The sequence below is a fragment of the Crinia signifera genome, chromosome 5 (genome assembly GCF_055691185.1).
Source record: "Crinia signifera chromosome 5, ASM5569118v1, whole genome shotgun sequence".
NCBI lineage: Eukaryota > Metazoa > Chordata > Amphibia > Anura > Myobatrachidae > Crinia > Crinia signifera.
In genome coordinates this window covers 291,552,652-291,577,549 of record NC_139221.1, presented here as the reverse complement: position 1 = coordinate 291,577,549, position 24,898 = coordinate 291,552,652, and the positions used below count along the sequence as shown (strand labels likewise).

Genomic DNA, 24,898 nt, shown 5'->3' with positions numbered 1-24,898 from the left:
AGTACTTCAGTAAAACAAAAATGTTTAATCTATGTTCATCTTTTACCACTAGGTGGTGCTGCTGCCACTTGTCTATGCAGATGGAATTCTTACTACAGCAGTAGGGCGGGTGACTAACATGTATCTGCCCTTTAGGTTAGTGTGATATACTGGTACTCGTAGTTTCAAAATAGCTACAGAGGTACAAGATGAGGACTATGGGTCTTATTCCAGTTCACTCTTAGAGGCAAATTCCTTCTCAAATGGACAAAACCATGTGCACTGCAGGTGGGGCAGACATAACATGTGCAGAGAGAATTAGATTTGAGTGGAGTTTTTCTTCAAAGTGAGATCTATATTGCAGTGTAAAAATAAAGCAGTCAGTATTTTCTCTGCACAGAAACAAAATAACTCACCCAAATCTAATTCTATCTGCACATGTTACATCTGCCCCACCTGCAGTGCACATGGTTTTGTCCATTTGAGAAGGAATTTTCCTCTAAGAGTGAACCAGAATAAGGCCCTATAAACAGCAGGTTATATAAAGGACACTATATAAGGACTTCGTTAAATTCTGTAAAACTAAATGGCAACAAATTGCTTCCATTAATCAGTTATAATGCTGTGTAGAGCGGCCTGATTGCTGAGGATTTATTAGTCCCCCTGCAATGATGGCTATATAATGGCATGATCTTATAAAACCCAAGGCCCACTTATATTCCCACCAACCAAGAACAGTTACCATCCTGATATCTCCATCACTGTTGACAACTCGACAATCCACCCTACCCCAAAAGCTCGCTGCCTAGGGGTCATCCTCGACTCTGAACTGTCCTTTCCTCCCCACAATCAATCTGTCTCCAAATCATGTTACATGCATCTAAAAAACATATCCAAAATACGACCATATCTCACACAAGACAATACCAAATCTCTTATCCATGCACTCATTATATCCCGCATTGATTATTGCAACACTCTCCTAACTTGTCTTCCCAAGAACAGACTCTCGCCCCTGCAATCCATTCTAAATGCTGCTGCTAGGCTGATCTTCCTTACAAGACGGTCATCTGCTGATCCGCTCTGCCAGTCCCTCCATTGGTTGCCTGTATCTTACCGTATTCAATATAAAACACTTCTACTCGCATATAAAGCTATTAACCATACTACACCATCTTATAGCTCTCTACTGATCACAAAATATCTCCCATCTCGACCACTCCGCTCTGCACAAGATCTGCGTCTCTTCTGCACGGATCACTAGCTCCCATTCACTATTACAGGACTTTCATCGGGCTTCTCCCATCCTATGGAATGCCCTGCCACGCACAATAAGACTCTCCGCTAGCCTCCAAACTTTCAAGCGTTCCCTGAAAACTCACCTCTTCAGGCAAGCCTATCATATTTAAGTTCTACAAGCATAACCCTATGAGGCACTGATGTATTATATAGCTTCCCTTCTGGACCTACAAGCTATGCTATTACTGGTGCCTGTCCTTGTGTTTCCCTCTTATATCCCTATAGCTTGTAAGCTTGCAGCAGGGCCCTCCTACCTCCAAGTCTGTCTGTTGTTACCCAGTTTGTTTTATCTCTGTTTACAACTGTAAAGCGCAACGGAATCTGCTGCGCTATAGAAGAAACTGAAAATAAGTAAATAATAGCTTACCGTTGTCATGTGAGAGGTGTCGGCGTAACTCTGGTACTGCGGATGTAGAGATGACCGCACAGGCAGGAATGTCTGCCAGCTCATGCTCGATGCTGGGACTGGTGGGTTCATCTGCAAGGGAGAGGAAACATTTCCATGGATTACACAGCGCTGTGGCTATGACAGAAACACTGCGATATGCATACACTGGTTACCCAACCAATCTGGCGCTGCCTAGAGCAACACTATACAGAAGTCTCAGATTGTGGCCTAACAGAACAAGAATGACTGATGACAATGACACGGAGGGGTAAACTTACTAAGATTGGATTCTATTGAAGATGGGATGCTGCCTATATCAACTAATCCGAATCTTATCTTCTATAAGGCGCTAAATGTGAAGAATCTGGTTGCTACGGGCAACATCCCATTTTAATAAATTCACCCGAGTTCTAGTCTCCTGGATTATAAAAGCGTGAAATGCAGAAATTGGGGTTGCGCACAATCCATCCACATTTCAATGCAAAGTGTCCTAAAAGGCAACAGTAAGCTACACAATGCACCACCAACACATGGTCAAAAAAGGTAACACATACCAAAACCATCGTCTATTAGCCGTACATAGAAGTCCCGACAGTCCAGGCATGTCCAGCAAACACCGGTTTCAATGGCCAGCAGTGCCATGGTGCAACGGTCACCAAAAAGCACATCCACCACCCAAAGGCTTCCCGGCATCACAGTACAATCAGATACCAAAGTCTGAATCTGTGTCCTATTAAGGACTAAGCTATGGCAGAGAATCTGCGTCCTATGAAGGACTAAGCTATGGCAGAGAATCTGCGTCCTATGAAGGACTAGGCTATGGCACCGAGCACTCTCAGCACAGAATCTGCATCCTATAAAGAACTAGGCTATGGCACCGGGCACTCAGCACAGAATCTGCATCCTATAAAGGACTAGGCTATGGCACCGAGCACTCTCAGCAAAGAATCTGCGTCCTATAAAGGACTAGGCTATGGCACCGGGCACTCAGCACAGAATCTGCATCCTATAAAGGACTAAGCTATGGCAGAGAATCTGCGTCCTATAAAGGACTAGGCTATAGCACCGGGCACTCAGCACAGAATCTGCATCCTATAAAGGACTAGGCTATGGCACCGAGCACTCTCAGCAGAGAATCTGCGTCCTATAAAGGACTAGGTTATGGCACCGAGCACTCAGCACAGAATCTGCGTCCTATAAAGGACTAGGCTCCAGCACCAAGCACAGATACAGCAAATGGAGGATCAGGCGCACAGTGCTGGCTTTCCAGTGCATCCGAGGTGATTTCATCTTGGTGTGAGCTGCTCCACATCCAGCCCTGGGAATGCTAACAAGCAAACGCTTGTTCTGGGCTCTGCTAAAGACGCTTTGTGATTTTTTTTCTCTCCTAATGATCACAAGTTTCTCTGTTTAAAGTGGAGGGATAACGATGGACTAGACAATGGCCTCCACGGACTGCAGCACGGGTTGGTACAACGCTTCAGGAAATAAATGCACGCACATTTTATTTTTTAAATGTTTCTGCGATTCAGATTTAGGTAAGAAGCCTAATCCCTAATGGAGAACGCGCCAATACCTCCAAAGCTATAGCAGCACAGTCACTCGTACCTGACGTAGCAACTGGCCTTGTTTGTGCAGCGTATAAAAATTATACATTGAGCGCCAACTTAAAATAATTGATATTAGTTAAAAGGTCGACACATGTAAAAGGTCAACATGCCTTAACTCGATGTTGTCAATAGGTTGACAAGCAATAGGTCAATGAGTCTCATGTTTTTTTGTGCCTACTTCGAAATAAGGAAACATGTATACCACTTCACTCGCCATGCTTCGGGCACGGTCCCTCACTGTGGTTGGCACACATAATATTCTCCCTCTATGTCCACCAAGGATTGTTAAGTTTGAAAGCCTTTATTTTTTTTTTTTGAGAAAAAAGCAAGAAAAACCCATGTCAACCTTTTTCACGTATTGAACAATAGTGGTTGACCTATTGACCTCATCCCATGGAATCAGACCGAATGCTACATTCACACATGTGTAATTCTCCAGCTAGCAATGACTTAACGGCCCTGGTGCAAATCAGTTGCCAGGCGGAGTATTAGGCCAGAGCGCCCCATAAATTGGGACAGCCAGAATACATTTCGGTGCCTGCCGGGAGAAAACTACTTCTATACCCTGAGGCGCTTACAAATACCCCTGTAACTTGATAAATAAACCACAATTGTTCCCCGATTGTCCATTTGGAAATAACTCCTCCCTGCAACGTGTGTCCCAAGACTATTGCGGCACAAGACGCATGCAGTGCCAGATTAAGCATTCGGGGGGGCCTTGGCACCCAATGCTCAGCACCATTAATCACTGCCACATTGGCAGATAGGTAGAGCTGCAGCATTACCCCACTCCCATGCACAAAACCTTTAGCTAAAAAAAAGGGGGGCCCTTAGCTAGAGGGGGGCCCAGGGGTACTGACCCCCTTTGACCTCCCTTTAATCTGGCCCTGGACGCATGTGCAGCCAACTGATCATTGCTCAACTGCAAAAAATAAAACCCCAACAAACCGGAATGAGGCCTGCAGTGTTGTGAGGCAGCAGTGCTAATCACTATGCACCATAGCCATACATTTCCTATGTGTTTACATATTACATAGTAAGCATGCAAAGATAAGAATATCTCTGCTTCGTTATCACATTTTACCTGATGACGTTACAACAACATGCCTGCAGGAAAGTGACTCAGTGCCGTGCACAGACATACCGTAACAAGGTGTGGGGGGAGAGCTGGACCTTGTCACCTACTGTATGCTACAACCAAGACACAGGCCTACACTGCCACGCAAAGGATGATTAATCTGCCGCCACAGACAAATGGGTCAGGGGTTCTAAACGGAATGGGATCATTCGTCAGACTGCATTTAGGTCTACAGCAAATTCGACCTTAAGTCATGTCGACCTTGGCCCATGTCGACCTTAAGTCAGGTCGACCTTCCTGCCAGTCGACCTAGTGGGGTCGACCTAATGACTGTAGACCTAAGTTCATTCTAATAGATGACCGCATCCCTTCTAAACACCTTGTATATTGCACATACAGATGGAGCCCCTTGTGCTTGCAGGGGCTGGAGATTCTATCACCAGCCCCTGCCAGCCGCCAGAAGGCTGTGCGCACATACGAGGCGTACGCGCGCCTCGTTCCGACGCCTCCTCGGACCCCATCGCCGACCCAAAACCCCCCTAACCCTGCCTGTCTCCCTGACGTGGAGACAGGCAGGGTCATGCCGCCCAGCCGCCGGGTGACTGGGACGCGCATCCTAGTCTGATGTAGTCCCTCTCCACCAGCGATCGCCAGCAATGAAAGAGAGGGGCTCGATCTGTATCACTACAGGGACCTTACTGGCTTGTATTAAAGTGCATTGCACGCTGTGTGCATTGTCCCACCTTCTACCTGTATGGTAGGGTTACCTAGTGAGAGTCCCTGACATATTATTTGCACTAGTATGAGGAGGAAACTTTCCACTGGTTGCCCTTAGGGTAGAGGACAGAACAGGTCTGATAGGTTCTCACACCGCACATGTATGCCTACTGCGTGCCACTGGTGACTCTGTATTGCTTCTTCCTGACTGCAGAAGAAGTAAAAGTTATTTTCCTTCATACAGAGGAAATAATGCGGTGACTTCAGGTTACAGCTTTCTACACTCACACAACAAAATTCATAGTAATATTAGTCAGTGGTGTAAGGAAAACGGAGGCACAGAACTATTTATTTAATGGAAGATTACAAAATTATTTCGGAGTCATATTCCTACGCAGTGACGTGATTAAACACTGAGGGCAGGCGGCTTATTTGGTTCATATTACAAAACTTCACACGTTCACGGAATTGGATTAAGCTTTGTGGCATTTGCATTTTTATTCCTTCTCTAACAATATGCATCAGTATAAAATAGGGGCTTATTTAGCCAGCGACTTTCGCTAGAAAAGGATAATTTTAACATCAGGGCTATTTAGTACAGATAACCGATTTCGTCCAGGTTAATGTAGTAACTGAAGGTAGCATGATCTTCATACTGTAGCTCTGTTGGGGGATGACCAGATCAGGCAAAGGCTCTGGAGAAATGAGCTGTACCATCAGCGCATGACGGGACACTCAGACACGCATTTGCACTATAGTTAGTTACTGGATTCGATACCCACCATGGCCCTAACTGTGTGGAGTTTGTATAGTCTCCCCGTGCTTGCATGGGTTTACTCTGGGTACTCCAGTTTCCTCCCACAATCCAAAAATATACTGGTAGGTCAATTGGCTTCCAACAAAGAAGTACTGTATATACTTGAGTATAAGCAGAGTTTTTCAACACATTTTTTATGCAGAAACGATACTTAAGGGAATTACGGAAATGCTTGAGTAAACAGGAAAGTCTTGCGTCTGTTTTTGAAGGATTCTAAAGTGGGGAGTCTCTCGAACTGTGTGGATAAGCGCGTTCCATAGAGTCGGGCCGCATGGCTAAAAGCTCGACCCCCAGAAGGATTATGGGAGATTCCAGGTCACAGCAATTGGTTGTGACTGTTTGAAACCAGAAGCTGCTTCTGGTACCTTGGTCATGTAAGGCTTTGATTTAGTAGTATCTGTATACCCATTACCATTCACACAGTGATTGCCATGTCACTAAAATGTAGTACGCATTCAATGCAAAAAAAATAAAATAATAATTATATGGCGCCTATAATTCAAATGTTAATGTCCAAATGTAATATGCATAATTCAAATCCAGCAATGAAAAGTGTCCAATAAGGTCTCCAGTAGTGCTTCTTGTTCCTCCAGTGAAGGCTAGCACTGCTATTCAGCCATTATGCGTCTGCCCATCAGCGACCTGGAACGTCACAATGTTCTGGTTTCTAACAGTTAGACTGACCTACACATGACAAGTGGAAAAAGATAAAGTACAAAGTAGTTCTGGATGGTATAAGTGGCAAGATGAATTAGCCTGTGGCATGACTAATCAGTAATAACCGACAATTACTGGAAGCCTGATGGTAACAGGTAGGATGGGCAGCTATTGCTCGGAATTACACTTTTCAAAAGGCAGACACAGCATTGTGGTTGGCGCCAAAAGCTAATGTCACATGAGGTCGTACCAATGACCTATAAAGAAGTAAATAATGCCACTGTATAGGTCATTGGTACAACCTCATCTAGAGTACTGTGTTCAGTTCTGGAGGCCATATCTCCAGAAGGATATAAATACATTAGAGACTGTACAAAGAAGGGCAACTAAAATGGTGCATGGCCTACATCACAAAACGTACCAGGGAAGACTAAAAGATCTTAGTATGTATAGTTTAGAGCAGAGAAGGGAAAGGGGGGACATGATAGAAACTTTCAAATATATCAAGGGTTTTAACAAGGTACAGGTGGGAGACTAGATGGGCAAAGTGGTTCTTATCCGCCGTCAAATTCTATGTTTCTATGACAGAATGAAGACCGTTAGATCTGAATGAGGCAGTAAAATGTAATGAATTTAAAAGCTCTTTACTTGAGGCGTCTCATTTTGGGGGAAAAATGCTGTTTAAGTTTAGTGCATCGATCAAAAAAAAAATATATATATATATATAAATAATCGGTAGTGCGAGCTTCAGAAATACAAATTATGGCTGAGGAATATGGGGACGCACAACAGAAGTTATATGGGTGCGGTATGTTATGACATGGCCACATACCTGTTCGTGCACACATCTGTGCATCCATCTGTAAGTAAGTATTTCTCCCCTATTCCCCCTACACCCCTGCAGCCTAACCCCAACTCTCCTGGTAGCAACTAACCATCGGCCTTCTCATAATGTCGACATTTCAGATTACATCATTGTGAATGTGTAGATATTAAGGATATTGACATGGTGCCAGGGGCATCAATAGCTGTGCTGGAAGGAGAACTGGCCAATGAAGGGAGGACCAGCCCCCCTCCTTAAAAAAAAATTCTAGTTATTGTATGGCCGCACGCATTGCACAGAGGACTGATGGGTGCCAGCGGTGGGTGGATGCGATCGATCACCCTTCTCCCACCCCCCTACACATCAAGCAGGGAGAGAGAGAGGGGTAACTGCTTCTGCAGCAGCTACTTCGCTCCCCAGCGCAGCAACTCACGGGAATGAGCATGGTTTGTTGTTTGTAGTTTGCACCCTACACACTGGATTATATCTCTCAGATGGGCCAAAATGAGCGCTATTTTTTGGGGAAAAAACCCAGACAACTTATACAGACATCTGCCACATATGCTAGTACAACCAGCGTTTGTTGTGGTAAGGGGACCGCAAATTATTTTGCACAGATGTTGGGAAGAGCAGGATGCGGCTTTCCAGGTCGTGAGAAGCTGAGTCGAGCCTCCTCATTATTACAGCTGAGCACAGCCACTGCCACTCACAACAATCTGAAAGCATCCAAAGATAAAACACTTGTTAGAAGCTAAAGGACTTAAGCCGCTATAGATCACAAAACTGCAGGTTGTCTGGACTGAGAACTAATAACATTAAAGGACAAAAGGAAGAAACAACAGGTGCTTGCAGCTCTAGCAGATCTATAGGATAGAAAAATAACGAATCAAAAACTACCTTAGCAGCTGTCAAAAGGTTATCTGCATACAGATGTGCCCAGGAGCAAGGCACATGAGCCCAAAGTATTGCAAGCGAACAAAGTCTTGAGAGGGGATGCAGTCTACCTGCTCATGTGTCGCCAATTTTTGGGGGGGTGGGGGGGGGGGGTTTCGAGTCATGTGAACATTTTGAGGTGTCAATCTTTAATATTATAACCAGTCCTGGCTTCAGGGGAGTGGCTACAGCACAGTTCATAATTCAAAAATGGGAGAAACAATAACTGCAAGTGAGTCAGTTTGGAATGGCAGTTGGTGTGTCTCCCCTATTTGAGTTTTAAACTGCGCTGCACTCATGTGGGCAGCTGATGTCAGCTGCCCGTCCCCCTGCACCACCGGCCGATTTACATGGCAACACTCTGTGTTTTCAAAGGAATGCCCATGAAATGCAGTGCATTCCCATGGGCTGTGCCCCCTGCCGCTGCCCCACGCCCGCACTGCTAGGTGTAAGCGGGACGGCATACATGTAATTTGCCGTGCCGACTCGCACCCTGTGTCTGCACATGCACAGAAATGTGACTGCGATGCGCGGGGGGGGCCAATAACCCCTAAAGTGTGTAAGGCAGCTAATCTGGAGGATGAATGAAGCGCATAACTGTACAGCAATGTTAAATTGCATACAGCAATGGAGGCAATAGGAAAAAAATGAATTCCAATGCACAAATATCAGCCCCTTGCTGCCAAACTATTTTAAATACAATAGTACAAAGCTATGCCAACCAAAGGAAAACGTTATCTCCTATTAACATACTCATCCCTCTTACAAACCCACCTCTGTGTTACATGTATAGTAGCCGAGTAGAGACCGTAAAGATCTCTGGAAGTAAATAGGGGGAAATGTATCACTCTTCTCACAAGTTGTGGTGTTGCGTTGATCAACCAACCAGGTTCAAGCTACCATTTTATTTATTAGAAAAATGAGTATCTGATAGTTTGCTTTGGGCAACGCCTCCACTTGACCTATAATGTGACGACTCCTTCTACTGGTGGCAGAGAAGCATCACAAGCAGTCCTATTAGCCCTTGTAGTATGCACCCTCAGAACTAAAGTACCTTACATCCATTTCCCTTGTAAGCTTGTGCAATGGCTTGCCCGTTTGCGCAGGTGGCATTTAAACCACTGCAAAGCTGCTAACTTTGCAGCTTTGCGTGTGGACCAGAATACTTTATTTAAATAAAAAATCTCAATTTCAGAAATATAAAAGAAATAGAGATGTGTGAAAAACACATAAGTTGTGACTGAAGTGACAGTGAGCGGGTGCTGCAGTTATTCCTCTTGGCGGTTTTACATTTCTAACTTCTATACCCTTGACTGGTATACTCTTATCTCCCATAGCAATATAAATGTCAGGATATTTACACAGGGCGTGTATTTTATCACTTTGCTTGTTTTTTCTACCATTTTCAGCAAATGTGCTGAACGTTACCCCTTTCCTGATGGTGCAGAAACATTAGACTCCAACTAAATGACCCCACTAACATTCATTGGGCTGAAAATCAAATTGTCCACCGTAGCTGCCTCACATCCTGCGGGAGACTCCCGGTATATTGTTGAGTCTCCAGTGACCGGAGGTCAAGCTGGAGATGCAATACTGGGCTGATGGGGAGGATTTAACCTGATCCGCCGAGGGATTGTGAAGGTGTGTGTATCCATCATTGCTGTTTAATGCTCCTTGTTTCCACACACTGGGCCTTATTCTAGTTCACTCTTTCTGACAAAATCCTTCTTAGATGGACAAAACCATGTGCACTGCAGGGGGGCAGATGTAAAATGTGCAGAGAGAATTAGATTTGGGTGAGTTATTTTGTTTCTGTGCAGGGAAAATACTGACTGCTTTATTTTACACTGCAATATAGATCTCACTTTGAAGTAAAACCCCACCCAAATCTAATTCTCTCTGCACAAGTAACACCTGCCCCACCTGCACTGCACATGGTTTTGTCCATCTAAGAAGGATTTTGTCAGAAAGAGTGAACTAGAATAACCCCCTCTGATACACACCCTGGCCTGGGATCCTTCTGATATTAACCCCTTCATGACAGAGCCAGTTTGTGCCTTCATGACAGAGCCCTTTTTTTCAAATCTGACATGTCTCACTTAAGTGGGGATAACTTTTTTTTGCTTTTACTTATCCCAGTGATTTTGAGATTGTTTTCTCGTGACACATTGTACTTCAAGTTAGTGGTAAATTTTCGTCGATACAGTCTGTGTTTTTTTGTGAAAAATACCAAAATATCGTGAAAAAATGGAAAATTTAGCAATATGCAAAATGTCACATTTTCTGCTTGTGAGACATATAATCATACCACTTAAAATAGTTAATAACTAACAAAGACCATATGTCTACTTTATGTTGCAATCATTATTTCAACCTCCTTTTCATTTTTTTGGACACTAGGAGGCTTCAAATATGACTAGCAAATTCTCAAATTTTCATGAAAATTTCAAACACTGATTTTTTTAGGGACCAGTTCAGTTTTGATGTGACTTTGAGGGACTTGTATGTGAGACACCCCCATAAATGATGCCATTTCAAAAACTGCACCCCTCACAGTATTCAAAACAGCATTTTGGAAGTTTGTTAACCCTTTAGGTGTTTCACAGGAATTAAAACAAAGTGTAGGTGAAATTTCAAAATTTCTTTTTTTTTGCAGAGTTTCAATTTTAATACATTTTTCTAACGAATACAGTAGATTTTAATAGAGAAATGTGACTAAAAATTGATTCCCCCAATTCTTTTGTTTTCAAAAATATCCTATATGTGGCCCTAGTGCGCACGTTGACCAAACCACAGGCTTCATAATAGAAGGAGCACCTACTTGATTTTGGAGCCTCCTTTTTATGAGATTTTTTTTTAGGCACCATGTAGGTTTCTAGGCACCATAAGTGCTAAAAGTTAGGAACCTCCCCCACAAGTCACCCCATTTTGCAATCTACACCCTCAGGGAATTCATCTAGGGGTATAGTGTACATTTCAAACCCCCAGGGGTTTCACCAATTTTGGTACAACTGGGATGTGAAAATGGAAAATTACATTTTTTTACACAAACATGCAGTTCTGGCTCAAAATTTTTCATTTTCACAAGGAATGAAGGAGACAAAGCACCCCAAAATCTGTGCCCCAATTTCTCCCGAGTACGGCAATGCCTCACATGTGACCAAAAAATACCAGTTGGGTGCATGGCAGGACTCAGAAGGGAAGGAGTGATTTTTGGATTTTGCAGCACAGATTTTGGTGGAATGAATGGTGGGTGCTATGTTGCACCAATACAGTGGAACCCCCCCACAAGTGACCCCATTTTGCAAACTACACCCCTCAGGGAATTCATCTAGGGGTATAGTGTACATTTCAAACCCCCAGGGGTTTCATCAATTTTGGTACAACTGGGCAGTGAAAATGAAAAAAATAATTTTTTTACACAAAAATGTACTTCTGGCTCAAAATTTTTCATTTTCACAAGGAATGAAGGAGACAAAGCACCCCAAAATCTGTGCCCCCATTTCTCCAGAGTACGGCAATGCCTCACATGTGACCAAAAAATACCAGTTGGGTGCATGGCAGGACTCAGAAGGGAATGAGTGATTTTTGGATTTTGCAGCTCAGATTCTGGTGGAATGAATGGTGGGTGCTATGTGGCATTAGCAAGACCCCCGAAGCACGGTGAAATGATGAACCTAATAATCCATAGATGTGTGGTATATTTTGAAACACTCCTTTATACATAGGCCGGGTTTGTCGGGGCAAGTTTCACAGTGGAAAATAGTTTCCTTTCTTATTCCCTTTTTATAGCAAACTTTGCACCTTTTTTGTGTCCTGCCCTTTCTTGCAGTGGAGGGGATTTCGTTGGGAAAATGCTGCCCTGGTACAATACGGGGGCCAGTACTAGAAGTACTGGGGCCCTCTGCCTGCTGATTCCCAAATATTAGGCTCTTTATGACTTCCTCTTGAAAGTGCATAAATGTCCCCCTCTGGCCGGTAGAACGGAATAGCACGTAAGCGTTATACAGTGCCATCTGGATGATATACACGGCCAGCTTCTTGTACCAGATATTTGTTTTCCGCAGGGCACTGTACGGCTTCAGTACCTGATCTGAAAGATCCACTCCGCCCATGTACTTATTGTAATCTAGGATACAATTTGGTTTTGAGGTGTGGGTACTGGTACCTCGTACAGGGATGGAGGTGGTACTGTCTCCATGAATTGTTGTCAGTATAAGGACATCCCTCTTGTCCTTATATTTGACCAACAACATATTTTCGGTGCATATTCCCCTGCTTTCACCCCTTCTCATTACTTGGGCAATGTGCGTTTTGGGGAGGCCTCTTTGGTTCTTGCGCACAGTACCGCAAGCTGCTGTACCTCTTGAACCAAGGGCCTTAAACAGGGGGATGCTGGTGTAAAAGTTATCCACATAGAGGTGATAACCCTTATCCAGGAAGGGGTGCATTAAATCCCAGACAATTTTTCCACTAACACCTACGAGGGAGGGGGGGCATTCTGGTGGTTCAATTCTTGAATCCTTCCCTTCATATACCCTAAACTTGTGGGTGTACCCTGTGGTGCTTTCACACAGCTTATACATTTTTAGGCCATACCTTGCCCTCTTACTGGGAAGGTACTGGCGGAATTTAACCCTTCCTTTAAAATGTATAAGGGACTCGTCGATACTAATACATTTATCAGGGATGTATAGCTCTGCAAATTTGGCACTGAAATGATCAATGACCGGCCTGACTTTGAATAGCCTGTCAAAGGTGGGATCATCTCTGGGTGGGCACTGTGCATTATCGGTGTAATGTATAAATTTATGGATTGCCTCAAAACGAGCCCGGGGCATGGCCATACGGTGAAATGGGGTGCTGTACAGAACATCTGTACTCCAATATTGCCTAATTTGTGGCTTTTTTACTATGCCCATATGTAACACCAGACCCCAAAACGTCATCATCTCTACTGCATCTACAGGGGTCCACCTAGCAAATGATGACGTGGGGTTTTGAGCAATAAACTGCTGGGCATATAAATTAGTTTGGTCCACCATTAAATTTATTAAATCATCAGAGAAAAATAATTTGAAAAAGTCAATTTCTCTGAGACCTGTTGAATCAAATTGGATTCCTGGGATGGCCAAAAACTCAGGAACCTGGGGCTCAAAATTGTCTGGTGGTGGGGTCCATACGAGATCAATTATTGGGGGGGGGGGTCTCAGCTGCTCTACGGGGGCGTCTTTGAGGGGGTCCCTCATCACCAGAGGAGGAAGAAGAGCTTAAGACGAATCCTTCAAATTCCCCGCTTGCCTCACTTGCTGTGTCAGAGTCAGAGGCAAGCATGGCATATGCCTCCTCCACTGAATACATTCTTCTGGATGACTGGGATGACATTTGGGATGACATTTATATTTTTGTGTTACTGGTAGTGAAATGTTTCAACACGTGTATAGTGTAGGGGGGGGTACAAACTTTATTTCAACCCGGGGGGTATGTAGTGTGTAGTGTGTATGTAGTGCAGAAAAAAAAAATACCAAAAAAAAAAAAATTGAAGGGTTAAAAAAAAAAAAAAAAATGGAAGGGGTTAAAAAAAAAAATGGAAGGGGTTAAAAAAAAAATGGAAGGGGTTAAAAAAAAAAAAAAGGTCCTGCGCCAAAAATTGAGCACAGATGTTGGTCAGTAACGTCCGTCACTGAACAGCGCTCAAAGGCAACAGGAATTTGATCAAAAAAAAAAAAAAATAGATCAACCCTGTGCCGAAAAAGCTGATCAGTGATGTACGTCACTGATCAGCGCACAGTGGCCACAGGACACACACAAAATCACAGTGTGTGTAAAAAAAAATTTTAAAAAAGACCCCACAGCACTCACAAAAAATAAAAAAAGGTGATCAGTGATGCGACACTGATTACCAGTGAGGGGCAGCAGGTGCACAACCTTTGGTGCAACTGACAGTGCAACTGGCAGCAACTGACAGGTATATATATAAAAAAAAAACCTCTGTACCCCCAAAAAGTTGCTGATCACCTCAGATATAGTGATCAGCACAAAAGGCGGGGGCAGCAGACACAAAATTTAGCACTCTCTATCACTCTCTGTCACTATCTCTCTCTATATCTCTATCTCTCACTATCTATCACTCTATGACACTGCAGCAGCAGCACTGACAGGTATATATATATATAAAAAAAAACCTGCGCCCCCAAAAAGTTGCTGATCAGTTAATTTATACTGATCAGCACAAAAGGGGGGGCAGCAGTCAGTTATATAAAAAATATATAGCACAATCTGTCACTATCTCTCTATCACTCTCTATCTCTCTATCTCTCTCTATCTATCTATAGCTCTATCACACTGCAGCAGCACAAAATATAGCACTAGGCCTCTCTATCTCTCTCTATCTCTCTCTATCTCTTTCAGTTATATAAAAAATATATAGCACAATCTGTCACTATCTCTCTATCTATCTCTCTCTATCTCTCTCTATCTCTCTCTATCTCTCTCTATCTCTCTCTATCTCTCTCTATCTCTCTCTATCTCTCTCTATCTCTCTCTATCTCTCTCTATCTCTCTCTATCTCTCTCTATCTCACTGCAGCAGCACAAAATATAGCACTAGGCCTCTCTATCTCTCTCTATCTCTCTCTCTCTATCTAATAACTCGCAGCAGCACAAGATATCACAGGATGTCACAAGATGTCACAAGAATAAGCAATATCTAGGCAGTGATCAGGTAAGTATTTGGATGGGTTCTGGTCAGTAGTGGCGGCAGCTGGGCACGGTGACCGCACTGCACGCTATTCCAGACCGGAATGGCGTCTGCAGTGCAGTCACCGTTAGTTTAAATCCCCCTCCTTGGCTGTGATTGGTCCGTCGGTCCGACGAACCAATCACGGCCTTTGGGGGCGGGCGGGGTGAGGTGGGGTGACACCAGTGTCACCCTTACACCCCGCGGTGATTGGTGCTGTACTTTACAGCACCAATCACCTCCGATCCCGTGTCACCGGCGAACGTTATTCGCCGGTGACACAGAAAACGCTGTGAATGGCTGTTCACACTGAACAGCCAATCACAGCGATCGCCGACGGGGGGGCGGCATCGCAGCCCCCCCTGGGCATGCACGGACATGTCTGCTGTCAGGGACAGCAGACATCGCCCCTCTGTCACTGCGTCTCTAGACGCAGTGACAGTTTTAAGCCATGACGTATATATACGTCAACGGTCGGGAAGTACTTCCCGGCCATGACGTATATATACGTCAAATGTCGTGAAGGGGTTAACTGAACACAAGGACATCATACCTCAGGATCCCAGCTGATGCTAAACACCAGCTACAACCACACTTACTATAGTGTAATTATGATGCTAATTATACAGCTCAACTCATTTTGAATAAAAGCCAATCTGTGTTTATCCGCCTTAGTGTTCACTGCATTCCATTACTTATATTTTTCCATTGATTATTTTGCTGTTCATATTGTGCCATTAGACTCTGGTACCTGTATCCATTTTACTTCTGTGCCTCCACAACTTGCGTTCTACCAACAGCAACCACCAATACTTAGTTACCGTAGGTGAGCACATGGTTCAAATGTTATCAACAGTAGCGCAAACTACCACCAACTGTAATTTCTAGCAGTGTGTGTGTGTGTGATAAGGTTCCAATCAGACCATTATTTAGTGATGATAGCTGTAGAGTGCACTCAAACATTCTGGGGAAAATGTATCAAGACTCTGAGTGAGACACTGTGAGAAGCCGTGCAAAGCAATCAATCAGCACCTGCCATTTATCTAGCACCGTCATTGACTGTTAAGGACCCCATACACTACTGCAATTTGGTCCGATCCCAACGGATCTGGCCGATAAATCAGATCAAATTGCACGTGTTTGACATTTCATCCGATGGGCGGTCCTGTGCACATCGGGTCGGACTCTACAGATTGAACCTCCTACACATAGGATTTATCGGATCAGATCCATTAGCGACACATTGGGAGTGCTTTTTAGCACCCGCGATGTATTGGGTCTGATTCTGTAGGTATGTGACAGCGGTGAAGCACTGCTGGAACACACTTATCTGCAGGTCCGGGCAGGTGGCAGCTGCTGAGGGTCAGGCACCGGGGTGGGAAGCAGACCGTGAATGACAGGACAGGCAGGAGAATTAAAAGAAGAAAAAAAAACCTTTTCAAAAGACTGGCCAGCCTTTGATTGGCTGAGAGAGCTCTCTCAGCCAATCAGTGGCTGGCCAGTCTTATGACAGGTGTTTTTTTTTCTTCCCCTTTTGTACCCTCCCACACATATATATCTATAGCAACAGGTCCCATTAAAGCCATTGCAATTTGTTAGTAAATTCTATTCTATATATGGATTGAGTCATGCTGTATGAAATATTTAGCACACGCCTATTAATCAATCAGAATCCCATGTGAAAGAACTTAGAAGGGTGTGCTATGATCTACAGAAATAAACATATAGGTATCAGGAATCCCATGTGTAAGATGTGTTGTGGTTATTGGTTCCAATAATTTACACAACTAGGTGGTCATTTGAAATTGCCCATCCAGCTGTGATATTAGTCCCTGCAGTCAGCGTATGGGAAGCCGGTGGGTCGCAGGAACACGCAGCCAAACATGCTGACAAATCTGCATGGCCTGTCCTACAGTGCTGACACAATATGTATGTGAGCGTTGCATTTCTCAGATATATTGGGTGTACACAGCCACCGAGACGCTACTGGTATAGACCAACTTTCCTCCAACCATCCATCCATCTAGTTGGTTAGATGGAATAAAAACCTATTGTTATTCTTCATCTCTATTTTTTCTTATTTTTTTCTCATCTTTATTTTACCACAGGTAAACTACCCTCACTTCTGGCTTTTCTATACTTTATATCATCTTACATTTCCATTTCAGCGCTCAAATTCAAACTTACTATAAATGAGCTAACACTATGCAGTATCAATGCTCTGCATCTCTACAGATGGTCCTCAGGGCTCTACAGATGTTCCTCAGGGCTCTACAGATGTTCCTCAGGGCTCTACAGATGTTCCTCAGGGCTCTACAGATGTTCCTCGTCTCTTTGGTTCAGCCATTGCCAGGAATCAGCTCTGATTTCCCCTAATTCAGCACTAGATACCCGTTCTGGATCTATACAAGAACTACAAAGACCAACAGACTGAAGGGACCAGGCTGCCTATCAGGTTGGTCCACACCCTACTTTCACCAGGTTATACTTAACCCCATAAATTAGCCTGTGTGACAAAGTGTCACGCTTCAGTTTCATCACCCAAGAAATGATCCCCAAAAAGTTTCCATGAGGCCAAACAGTGGTTTCGTTCAACCTGCATAATATGGACATCGAAGGATTGTCACACGGGGCACAGAAATTATGGCGAAGCGGCGTTGCTTTTTTTTAATCAGATCTGACATAGTAATAGGTAGTATTAAAAACAAATGGTACTTATGTAATATCTGGGCTCCTGTTTTTCTCATGAGACCGTGTCCCCTCGTGGGGCTCGCTGCGCTCACCACGCTTCGGGCACGGTGGCGAGCGCTCTATAAAATCAACTCCATGCGTAGTTGGATAGCAGGGGTATGAAAAAATGGGGTGCATTTAACATGGGAGCCCAGATAATACATAAGTACCAAAAAAACTAATACTAACCCTTCGTTGAGTAGGATCTTACCTTGAATGAATGCACGTCATATTTTAGGGAAGGAGGGTGACAGTAGGCCAGTGTAAAAAATCTTCCTCAATGCTCCTGAACAATGCTCTCCTTTACACGGCAAGTCTACAATAGATGCGAGGCTCAGAAGAGAGATCATGCATGTACTGGCGCCATGTCCAGTATACATGCCTTCTATTCAAGTGTCTCCTGACATGGTGTTTTCTACTGGAAGCAGCATCGAGTAACCCCGAAGATTGAACAGTGTCCTGCAGTACCCTCCTGACTTGCTGGGAACAGGTAAGCTACTGACACACAAAAATTCCCACAGTCACATAGACTACAACTGCCTTAGTCAGACGCAGGAAAGACACCAGCGTGAGTCACCAAATCAACCTTCAGGGAGTATTTACTTTCCCTGTCTGTGCTCACCTGAACATAGCGTTACCCCATTTGGTATGGAGTTCGAGGAACTACAATAGTCTATTAAAAGTAGGAATTCATAGATCTTTAGTATAAGACATGCAATGCCTAATTTCACAACTCATTTATACATTCTCACAACATGCACTGGTAGAATAGAACACAGAAATGTTTACACATTTCAAGAGATGGCAAGAACCAAGTATAACTTGACTGTATTAAATCCATTCGATTGGTCTGACCCGATCTCCTGTCCAAAGATGCAGGATTTGGATCTTCCCAGGATGATTTGAAATGGGCAACATTTTCTCCCACAGAACCAGAGTTATATAGATACATCTATCTACATGGTCAGAATAATCAATTGTTTTAATGACGGGTTTCTTTGACATGGGCTAATGTAATTACATGGTTACTAGACCCAATCTTCTACTCATGGCTTATAATATGGTTTAGGATTACCATATTTCTCTCCGCTACTGATGGAATGGTACCTGGCCTCTACACAGTTACCTGCTCAATAGACTGCTGAATGCTTGCCATTTGCCCTACCAAGGTACAAGCACGGCAGTCTGAGTGACTTCCCCTTTACCTCACGTGGATAGTTAACAGTACGCAGGAGTGTGCAACTCTGCCCCTGCCCTCACCAGACCTGGCCCACTGCCACGCTTGTCAAACGTAAAAGACGTATTACTGTTTAAACAGAGCCAAACCCAAATTTTACGCAATGTTTGATCTTTGTGTAACCTTCCTAAGCCTGTCGTATCATGTCAAGCAGTGCAATAGGGTAGAATTCTTCCAGTCATAAGAGAGGAGTGTGCGTGCGGCATGAGAGCGTAAGGTAAACTGCTACATGGCAAGGATTTTATCCAGTAAGGGAGATCAGTTATCTATATACAGGCAGAACCCATAACACGAGCGCCAGAACATCTGTATGCAGCCATAAAAGTTCACATAAGAATCTGTCCGTAAATGAAAGCGGACAATCGCTTACCAAATTTAACAACAAAGGGTCACAAGTCTGTAGCTTACTATAATGAACTGAAAATTTGTCTTAACCTCAATGATGCCAACAGTGAATGGATAAGGCTGCATTCTGGTGAATGATGTTCACTAGGTAAAATGTCCGCCTCCGTCTTATTAAGGCACCTTGTGCAATTCCTCTAAATAGAAAATTCTACTTTCTGACTAAACCATATATAATACCTCAGTATGGGGGGGGGGATTCAGGTGTGGTTACAGTTGCTGCATCCAATTAGCAGTACTTAATGCATGTGCAAGACCGTTCGTTCATGTACAGAAGGTGTCCTGCACAAAGTACCGATAGTTGGACGCAGACACTGCAACCACAACTGATTGCAGGACGGTATCAGATGGTCAGAGACTGACAGTTTGATGAAATTTAGGGGCTGCAAAGCCATATAGTCACTGATGCAGGCGAAAGAAGAGGCCGGGAACTCCATCAGAGGGCAGAGATTTCCTGGCCTCCAGGTAGAAGCAGCAGAGGCCGGCTTGTTCGACCCACGGGTCAAGCAGCCGACCAATGGTGTTCTAGATGATCCGATACGGTGTCCTAGGATGCAGCTGAGATCAGTAATGCAGAGGGAGGCGTGAAGTCTCCTGCTGCATTACTATATTAGGGTTCCCTCAGGAGCAGCGGTGACAGGAACTCCAGCCACATCTGAATGAGGGCCTAGGTGCACAGGGAGTTGCAGAAATAATTACGCTGCAAAAAATATATTGATTGACCATGTAATAAGGAGTATAGCGAGGCCTTCGTCATGGAGCTGTGACTGAATATGGATGCCTGTGGTAAATGGGACATTGCCGAGAATATGTTTCACGTAATAGGCCAAAATCTTTACTTTCATTTGCTAGTTGGACAGTTTATTTAAAAATAATTAATCTTAAAATAGGTTTAACAAAAGCACTGCTTTATTTTATAAGCCACAAACATAAATGCGTAAAACGCTTATACTTATTCTGTAGGTTGAACTATCGGGGGGTAACAGCGGATACGGGAAGACATTTACATGAAAACCTACATAATAAACAAATAGTCATCACGACTTTAACACACACATTACGCGCAGTGTGGGCTGAACTGAATGGAACACTGCATTATGTAATTGTCAGGCACAGCCTCAGTTAAAAGGTATAAACTGAACATAAATGGCTTAAAAACAAACAAAACATCTATAAGAGAACCTAGAGAGGCCATTATGGACATGGGCCGTTCTCATAATTTGTCCAGACGTCAAACTGCAATTTGCACTAAATAGCCTTGTTTATTAGTGTGCCGCTATCTTCGGCGTGCCAAAACACTAATCCCAAATACCTAGCACACTATATGCGAACTAAGACAAAATTTTAGGAAAAACAGCACATTGGAGGAAAACGGAGCGAAATTGCAGACAAAGTACACAATTTAGGTGGGTATTCAAAACCAGGTCCCGACAGTCGTGACCCAGGCCGTTTTCTGCCCACTCGCCTGTTTATCGGCAGATGGGATTCTATGTCCAGTCTGCCGGTCCACGGCCGTTCTCGGCAAAATGGGCCCGACAGCTTTTAAAGTTGGGTCCATTCTGACAAGATGCCTCTTCAATGCTGTCGGGATTTCCCCCGTCGGAAATTGCGGCGGGTATTGAATACCCCCCTTAGAGCTAAAAGGGTACAACACCGGTCCCATAGGCTTGCCTGCGCCATGCCTTATTATGCTTATTTCTGACTTTATATAAAATTCCGGTACTTGTTTCCTAGCACGGCCAGAATCGCGGGCATCGTGTGCCTTAACTTTAAGGCACACGATGCCCGCGATTTCCCCATAGGCTTCAATGTTAAATTATTTTAACATTGAAGCCTATGCGCGTCCGACACGATGCCCCAGATTTCTCCATAGGCTTCAATGTTAAAATATTTTAACATTGAAGCCTATGCGATGGACCTGATTTGTCCATAGGCTTCAATGTTAAAATATTTTAACATTGAAAAGGAGTGCATTTAACATAGGTAAAAATGGGAAATGGCCCAATATGGGCCATTTCTCATTGGGTATGGCCCCGTCATATGTGTGTAAAAAATAATGGCCCCCCCATTGTGACCGCCACCCCCACGATTGACGCGAACCCGAAGCGTGGCGAGCGCAGCGCGTCCTCCGACCTTTTCATTCCCCTACTATCCACGTCGGCGTGGAGTTGAGAATACATAGTGTGGCGAGCGTAGCGAGCCACCGAGCCCAAAGCGTGGCGAGCCCCGCGTGGGGACGCGGATACCTGTCAAGCCCACGAGGGGCGTCCCTCGCGGGCTTCACAGGTATCCGCGTCTCCTCGCGGGCTCGCTGCGCTCGCCACGCTTCGGGTTTGCGCCAATCGTGGGGGTGGCGGCCACAATGGGGGGCCATTATTTTTTACACACATGCCGGGGCCATAGCCAATGAGAAATGGCCCATATTGGGCCATTTACCTTTTTTTTCTATGTTAAATGTACTCAGTTTCAATGTTAAAATAATTTAACATTGAAGCCTATGGAGACGCGATGGACCCGATTTCTCCATAGGCTTCAATGTTAAATTATTTTAACATTGAAGCCTATGGAGAAATCGGGTACATCGCGTTGTGTGCGTTTTGGTATGCACCCGACGCGACCGACGCGTTTTTTTCCGACACGACCACCACGATAGAAATCGTGGTGGCCGTGCTAGGAAACAAGTACCAAAATTCCTTTTCCATTAGAAATAGTTAAAAGGACTAAGTACATTATAAGCATACCAAAACCAAAATTGAGGACAAATAAGCAAACTTAAGCGGAAAATATGTAGTCCATATAAAAAATAAAAAAAAAAACTCATGAGTGATATACCTAAAATGCAATCTTATTTATCTTTAAAAAGAACAAAACAAAACTAATCAAATTCCTAGTACATTAATATACAAACTAAAATGCAAATTTAAGGAATAAAACCAAAATGTAGGAAAAGGTATCAGTACCGAGGAGTGAGCCAGGTTCATGCTTCATTATCCATAATCATCAACTTTTTACCAAATGTTGTTGCTTACATAAAAGTCTACCTTGTAAGTTGCCACAACTACTCATGTACCATTACTAGAATGCAAGGAGGGCCTAAGCTTCTCTTCCAACAACCAAACAATTTGTGAAACATTTAGAGAAAATGCCAGCATTAAACAGCCATCATTAAAAAAAAAAATATCTAAATTTCGTTAACAACCAGCTGAGACAAGAAAAAGTGCTGAGCTTACCAATGAAGGGTATGGAAGCCAATGAGTCTCCGGGAGAGTTCGAACCAGTTCGAGTTTTCTGTTCTATTCTTTTAATGCGGACTTCTCGCCGGGCATCATTTGGTAACCAACATGTAGTGTCCGACACGGATTCCTGCTCATTCACTGCAAAAATGTAGGATTGCTGTCTTATAGGCTGTGGCGTTTGCTGAGCAGATGGAGATTTGTCCCTTAAAACCACTGAATTGACAGAATTTGAATCTGCAATAGAATTGTGGACTTGGTCTTTAGGGCTTTGACCATTTTGAAGATCTCCATGATCAGAGGTAGCTGGGCTATCCATTACCAGTTTTGTAGCAATTGGAGTAGAGGTCACAATTGGAGACAGATTTAAATTATTGGTGTTCTCTATCGGGGATGTTTTCTGCAGGTTTGTTGGTCCACTAATGTGGATCAACGGTTTTTGGTTATTGACCATTCCATCGTCAGAAGTTGTAGGACGAGAAAATGTTGTAGGTCCATAGGGTACGGAGCTTCTCATGGAGCTTGTTTTAGAAAGTCGAGAGTAGGTGCTTTCAGCTGCAATGGGCTGAGAATGAGATCGGTAAGAGGAGCTGTGAAAATTTCGTGAATTTGGGAGGTTTTTTAGGTCATTTGGAGCTTTTTGCAAAGGGTGAGCTGTACCCAAAACGCGGCTGCTCATTCGTCTCCGTTCTGAACCATATGCAACAGGTCCCATGGAATAGTTTACAAATCGCGGAGATATACGTAGCGACTGCTGTCTAGGTCGCTCATAAATGCCCCGCCTGTCGTCTTGTTCGGTAAACCCAGTCCATTTAGGGTTGTGCTTTAAATCGCTAGGCTCCACAATGTAGTGATCCAATTTGTCTCCTTTTTTTGTAAGATAATCCCATGACCCTGATCGATTGCCCCTGGGACTGATGGCTGTTGATGTAAGTGTGTCTTGGGAAGCACTACGGGGCCATTCTTTCCAATCTTTGCCCACGACTGGGTCTGCTAGCCTTTCCTGGGAAATGCTTCTCTGCCTGATTTGGGCAGACTGGGGGACCCGGTCGTGGGAGGTACTTCGGCGACGGACATCTACTGAAGCACCATTAGGTGAAACTTGGTTGTAGTCAGTTGTGTTTTGAGATGCTGCTCGAAGGCTGTCCAATCGTTCTTGTATTGTTCTAGAGCCATACATCTGCATACGTCTGTTGTCTATATACTCTTTGTATGTTTTGTAGTTTCTCCAGTCTATGTGTTGGTGGGAACTTGGAGAATAATTGTTAGTAGGAGATGGCGATTCCTCACCTCGGGCTGGCGCCCTAGAATTAAACATTGTGTCAGCGTGACCTCCATAGCTTGGAGGTTTGTTAATAGGTCCAGTCTTTTCCACCTGTCTAGGTACCATTGACATTAAAGAGGGAGTGGCAGAGGGCACAGCCGTAGCTATTGGTTGCTTTATGTATGTACATGGATCTACCTGGTGTATAGGAGCAGCAATATTAGGTCTATCTGATGACAGCTCTACCACCTTCCCAGAAGGCACAATGACGGTTCTTACAGCTTCATTGGCGACGCATACAGCTGTATTGGATTTGACAATATCTGTTGGTGATGGAGGCACTTGGATTTCTACTCTGTGGTTCCTGTCCGGCTGTGCTGTGGATTTCACTTGGCGAATGGATTTCTGTTTAACCAACGATGTGCCTGAGGGTGGAACTTCAGCTGGTTGGGCCATGACTGGAGTTGTAGGCTTAATGCGTGGGTAACATATGGGTGGCGGTTCAGGTATATTGTGTGCATTGCCACTATAGGCGTCATTTCCTTTCAGGTAAGCATCCTGGGAATATGCCTGGAAAGATATAGTTCACAGTTAGGAACGCAGAATTTAATAATTAATATGTCACTATAGCAACAAAAGTTTTGGGGGTTATATTTACTAAAGTGCGGGTTTTAAGAAGTGGACATTTTACTATGGCAACCAGTCTGTACTTTATATAGCACCTTCTAGGAGATGACTAGAATGGGATTGGTTGCTATGGGAAACATGGACATTTTTTTAAATACTCGCACTTTAGAAAATATGAAAGGAGTATTATAGCAGATCATTTCAAAACATCAACCAATAATTACAAATAGTACAACATAATGACCTGGTGACCTTACTTAGAATATATCCATATACATGCTACCACAACAAGAACATAAAAAAAAAAAAAAAATTAGGACGAGCCAAGCTACATGCAATTTGCCAGTAATACTACATCAAACGGTT

The 24,898-nt window shown here is 43.8% G+C and overlaps 1 protein-coding gene across 5 annotated transcripts in view; it reads right to left on the bottom strand.

Annotated features, from left to right (window-relative positions):
* ARHGAP21 (Rho GTPase activating protein 21) overlaps positions 1–24,898 on the bottom strand; it is a 155,989-nt gene that overhangs the window by 32,717 nt on the left and 98,374 nt on the right. For all 5 annotated transcript variants that reach the window (XM_083189263.1, XM_083189261.1, XM_083189264.1 and 2 more), the window contains 2 exons: positions 22,639–24,475; positions 1,646–1,756 (listed from right to left, as the gene is read on the bottom strand). In XM_083189263.1, coding sequence (XP_083045389.1) covers positions 1,646–1,756; positions 22,639–24,475 — 1,948 coding nt within the window. The remainder of the gene's footprint in view (positions 1–1,645; positions 1,757–22,638; positions 24,476–24,898) is intronic.